Source organism: Mercenaria mercenaria, chromosome 4 (genome assembly GCF_021730395.1).
Source record: "Mercenaria mercenaria strain notata chromosome 4, MADL_Memer_1, whole genome shotgun sequence".
Lineage (NCBI taxonomy): Eukaryota > Metazoa > Mollusca > Bivalvia > Venerida > Veneridae > Mercenaria > Mercenaria mercenaria.
The window spans coordinates 4,768,530-4,774,529 of record NC_069364.1 but is presented as its reverse complement, the minus strand read 5'-3'; the positions used below and the strand labels follow the sequence as shown (position 1 = coordinate 4,774,529).

General features: G+C 33.8%; 1 protein-coding gene across 2 annotated transcripts in view; it reads right to left on the bottom strand.

Annotated features, from left to right (window-relative positions):
- Nucleotides 1–817: 817 nt before the first annotated feature.
- Nucleotides 818–6,000, bottom strand: part of LOC123550871 (outer dense fiber protein 3-like) — a 33,354-nt gene continuing 28,171 nt past the window's right edge. For both annotated transcript variants that reach the window (XM_053540235.1, XM_053540230.1), the window contains one exon: nucleotides 818–2,685. Coding sequence is in view for 1 of the 2 variants with exons in the window: in XM_053540230.1 (XP_053396205.1) it covers nucleotides 2,593–2,685 (93 nt within the window). In the remaining variant the exon portion in view is untranslated. The remainder of the gene's footprint in view (nucleotides 2,686–6,000) is intronic.

Below are 6,000 nucleotides of genomic sequence, written 5' to 3'. Positions count from 1 at the left end.
ACATATCCCTAAGGAGCTACTGTATATGAGTTTTGTAAGAGAGAACGTTGAGTAAGTGGTCGTAAGACATGTTTCAAGGGCACAATAAACGAATACTAGTATTTGAAAGTAGTTGTATCTCCTCAGGTGTACGTTGAAGACAGAAGAGGTGTCCGGAAACACCGAACCTGTCTACAGTAGATTAATCTAAGTAGTGACTATCATTGAAATTCATACCAGGGTTACGCTATAGATGCTATGATTAAATTGTCACATAAAATAATTGACTATATTTTTATCAGAGTAGACGCGGAGGTCCGATGGTAGCAATGTCTGACAACGAATCCAGGGTTCCCAGTTCCAACTAAAAATGACTAACGTACATAAGTCCCTGTATGGGTGCATTACACCTTGCACGCTAAAGAACCAGGAAAGCTTCTGGTATGGTATTGAACGTCTTTTATAACTTGCACTCTCCTCCCTTTAGCATTAAAATATTCTTATGGTGTGAGTCACCCAGGCGGCTACAAATAAGCTTTCTATCAAATAGTTTTCATCTGACAACATTGCATTGATAACAACATTAATTTATCAAACAAAATTTATATGCGTTTGAACTAAACAAATACTTTTCAAAACGTCTATTATTTTGCTTGGAGTAATGCCACTACCATCTTTTGGGGAGACAATCACCAGTCAAACACCATTCCAACAATCAGTGAATTATCATTCTTTCATTGTTCCATCATTCTAATAACATACACCAGATGAAATATCTTTTTTAAAAAATGTCTCCTGCCATAGCAAAACTTCAACATGAAAGAAAAACGCGGACAAGTCAATTAAAATACGTTTTAATTAGTTCCACTAAAATACTTCTTTCACATATACGCTTACATGTTTGGCATACAGGCAGTTCTGATGCCAGTATAAAATATATTTCAACTCATATTTGATATCTCCAATCACAAATTAACATATGTGTTCAGGCTCAAAATTAAGAGGAAAACAACAAAGAAACAAATATTTCATTCTAAATGTAGTAAATATATGTTTTCTTTGGTAGAAGCGCGCCATGTAGTGGTTGCACAACATCAGTCCGTTACTTTTAGCGCGTGGTGTCGTGTGTATGTATTTTCTATTTAAAGCCTATGTTTCTATTTTTGGTGCAAAACTGAGATACGAAAACATGGCATTAGTCAAACACCATGAGATCAGCTTAGAAGAAGAAATGTAAAATTCAAGCAATAACGTTTTTAAAACTACTGTTATCCTAAAACTAACGAATCAAATAATTTATTACTGTAACAATATATCACAGGGACATAATACTGTGCGACGCAAATATATACATATATTTATATAATGTAAAAAAAATCATGTAACCTTGTATAAGTATCCAACAAACTTTCAAAACCATGGAATGATTTTGGCTTCTGCCACACATAACGATATTTAATATAATGCATTTGGTACAATTCTTGTAGTTAAAGTAACGAAGGGGAATTTCGTGTAATTTTTGTTTGAACGAATCTTTGTAACTATAGATTAAAGAACTGTTTGACCAAAAGCTTTATCAATTTTGTGCGGACACCACATCATATCCTTAAATGCAATACCATTTAAGGACATGTTACTATATGTCCTGTCAAAGCTAGATCAGAAAGTAAAATAATCAATTGGCCAAACTTTTGTTCTAGATTGAAAAGGTAAAAAATTAAATACGAATGTAAATCAATCCGAATTTCTTTCCGCACATTGTATCGCTAATACTTATTTGGAATTAATACTTTAAGAACAAGATGTAAATCTAACCTGCTACTGGTTACTTAAATATCACTCTAATACTTTTTTGCAAACATACTACATAACACATTGATTGGCCATCAATAATTAACAACAGATGTAGAGATATGAATAATTACAGAAATTTTCGTATAAAATAAATACTGATTAAATTGTAGTTAAATGAAATACTGTTCTGACCGGGCTTGAGGAAATACTTGAAAACAAAATACTAGTACATGAATAACAAAATGAAAACACTCGCACAATGAAAAAAGAGAAGAATAGCATTGAAAACAAAAATATAAATAAGCGCACTTATATGGAAAGAAATAATAGCATTACAATAGAGTTCTCTATCCTTTCTCCAGGAATTTAGAGTTTTCCTTTAACACTCCTGTTGGTAAGATGGATTTCCACCACCTGTTAGAAAGATGACATTTTCAAAAGACTTTTAATTATTCAAATGATATCATTTCTTAATATTTTGGAAAAGAAACTAAACGATATGTTGTGCTATTAAGGTGAAACATGTTGAAAAGAATATGATTAGGCAACCGTATTTCCAACAGATCATAAACCAACTGAACTGTTACAACGCGTACACACATAACCTTCACAGAGTTGTCGTTCCTTGTTTTTACCCGTGGAAGAACGGTAACTCAGAAAAGGTTAACAATATTCATGGAGTTGACCCATTTCGACACAAATGGCACATGTCACTGACAAATAGCTAAAACTGTGACTGTAGCGTAATTAAATGTTTTTTCGGTTGATTTATGACATGTTTTGAACCACGATTGTCGGTTTTGCACGATGATGTGTTGTTTAATCTTTTACTTCGACAATCAGGGGAGCCTCGTATTGTGTGTGTCGTATACCAAAGCTGTACTGAGGACGTCGTACCTTGTGCTCCCAAACCTGTGGAATAACAATAACAAATGGAAAACAGGTATTCGTATAATGTTAACAGAAATATAAAAAAAATATAACAAAGGGTACTTTTTGGGGGCAAAATTGTAGTGTTTAAGAGTTGTTGTTTCGTCATTTATGGCATTTTAGGTTATTGCTGCCTGTGAACATGTGCTGTCTTAGCTAATGTCCGTCATTGTGCGGTACTCTTCTGTACTGAAACACTTTGTTTAAGAGTCTACCTACTAGTGCCTCGCTTTGAGATACTTGGTTATGTATGCGTTTCCTTTGCTTGCAAGGGTTGTGCTCTTATTAAGCAAGCTATCAAATGTTAAAATATAATATGACGAATAAAGAGCAGAAAACATTTCACGTATACTTTTACAAAAGCGAATGGTCACAAAAGCCGACGCGTTTGACAACTACTCTCTGAATACTTAGCATCCAAGGACAACATAACCTTGTGAAAAAAATTAAATCTTAAGCAGACGGACAAGCTTTCGTTGTGTCAGACATGTACATAGGGTAGCTTTTGAAACAGTTTGTTACTGAATTATACTAATGCCAAATTCATGACTGAGTATCCAGTATATGGAATTTCATACCAGTTTGCATCGATTAACTGTGGACGGCCTCCCGATTTCATACCAGTTTGCATTGATTGACTGTGGACGGCCTCTCGATTTTATACTAATCCAATCGATTAATTTACTGTGGACAGCCAGTTCGCATCGACTGTTTTCCTACCAATCGATACTTTATATTAGTTTGCACCGATCATGCGCTAAAATCATTCGACATGACTTCATTAAAACAGTCGCGCAATACAGTCTCATTTCTTTGGTAAGTTGCATCAGTAAATAAAGTACTGGCACATGGTTCAAATGTACGTAACAGGCTTAACTGGCGCAAACTACGATTTAATTAACTGTCGATTGCAGTATTTAATACGATTTACTGCTGAAAACATCCGAAAAAAGGTGAGTAAATCAATATTTGATACGACCTCGATTTCTTATCAGGGGTAATTGAGTTTTTGATATGATCTACGATTTACTGCTGACAATTGATTTCTTTTCAGTGGGAAAGGTATAGTGAAAGTGTATCGACTCTTTGAAGTAAAAAGGATAGTTCGTGAAATGTTGGTGCAGGAGTTAAGTTAAGACCCTAGTTTCATATGATGTGTATGGTGATGAAGAATAACTACTTAAGGTAGTTCTGGACGTTTGATAAACCGGGGGTATGGTGTAACGTCACTTATCCGGATAACGTATAATTAAGCCTGGATATGAAAATCGTTCTTTGAAATAATGAAACCCGCGAATGGCCATGTGATTTCTTTCTAAAGATGAAATATGATATAGCAAGAGCTGTCCGTAAGACAGCGCGCTCCACTATTCAGAGATTTGACAGTAAAATGAATTTATGTCTCAACAAGAGACCTCTACATTAAAAGGAAGATACACCAAGATATAAAAAGACCCTACTACTAAGAGGGGTTAAAGGTCAAGTATGGAAGGTGTACTGACATTCTTTATTTTGATGGATTAAATTATATCAGAAAAAAAGTCCAAGAAACTAGATGCACATAAAGTACAAAGACTTTGCTAAACTCAAATTATATTTCTATTTATTTTTTATTTATTTTTATTTTATTTGTTTATTTTATTTATTATTATAGCAGATGATGATATGATAAAGATACATTTTAAGTTTCAAGTCATTATCTTATATTGTACTAAAGTTATATCCAGAAAGCGAAGATTGCCAAAAAACCTTTAAGTATGAAAGGGGCATAATTCTGTCAAAAAATACAATTAGAGTATGAGGATTGTAACCACACATGCAGATGATGATTATAAAGAAATACTTTTAATTTCAAGTCATTATATTTTAAAGTACCAAAGTTATGTCTATAAACGAAGTTTTCGAAAAAATTTAACATGAAAATAATTTCAAGTATAACAACTTGGTGACCTTGACCTTGGGTATAATGGGCCCAGCCCCTGCACATACTTTGTTTGCATGCTGAACAATGTTAATGTGAAGATACAGTAAGATAGTAAGATATAAGCAATAGTAACAGAGAAAACAAAGGTTGCCGAAAAAACAAGAAAGCTCACGCCGACGATGTTGGCGTCGACGCCGACGCCGGGACGAGTAGAATAGCACCCCTACTCTCCGAATAGTGGGGCTAAAAACGTTTAATGCATTAAATAATTCCAAATAATGTCTTAAATGCGGATCGTTAGTCTTGGGCAAATACCTCAATAAAACAAGCATACAGAGCTTTACGTTCTATTTCATTATATTATAGACTATATGTATGTTTACGAAAAATGTTATCAAAATTGTGATTTTCCCATAGACGTCCATAATGAAAACTTGTGCGAGGTCCATTTTTCAAATATATCAAGCGAAAAATCAAGCACACGATCCTATCTTTTTTTCATCTGCCGAATTTTTAGTATAGTCTGAAGTTTGTTTTTAAAAAAGGAGGGTTTGATCAAATTCTACATTGCAGAAAAAACTGGGTAGACTAGCTTTGTAACCATGACCTTGTTTCAGTAATCCCCCAAAAAATTGAGTTTCCTCTACTTCCAGTTTGAATTACAAGTTTTTCCAGAAGAGCAAATGGGCAAGCAAATTAATAAATATGTCTATCCAATGATTTGCAAATCCTCCTTCTAGAGTACCAAAGATGTAAAAAATAATGTAACCGAGAGGTTCAAATTATGAGATTTTAAGGGCCGACCATTTGAACTTATGGGGTTGGAGGCCTGAGATCTTACATACAGCCAAGAAATTGTTTTTGCCTTCTATTAAAGTCAATTGTTTTTCAGAACTTGAACACAGTAAACCAATGACAATTTCTTTGGGTTTATTTTCAAAATATTTCTGTAATACTTGTGTTATTCAAAACTAACAAGCACGATAATGACATACATTTTGTAATGAATAATATGCCCAAGCACACATGAAATATCGACTTCAGCGTCAAAATGATCTCCACAAATCATACACCATTTCAAAGACATTTTTAAATGAAAATATGATGAGTAACAAGCAAATCGATACTTGTTGACTGAATAGAATGATTTACGAAAACTGCCTGACGGACGTGAAATCATAGTTCATCAACTATGGACGTCCACGGTCGTGTTTGGTTTGTAGAAAAAAAAAGTTACAAAAATATCAAAAATGTAAAATACGCATTATATGAGGAATATGCTGAATTTTAATTTTAAACAAAATGTCGAAACGAAACCCAGCAACTTCAAAATAGGCGCATTCTACCTTAAATTTTTGAATAAGCAATTTGAT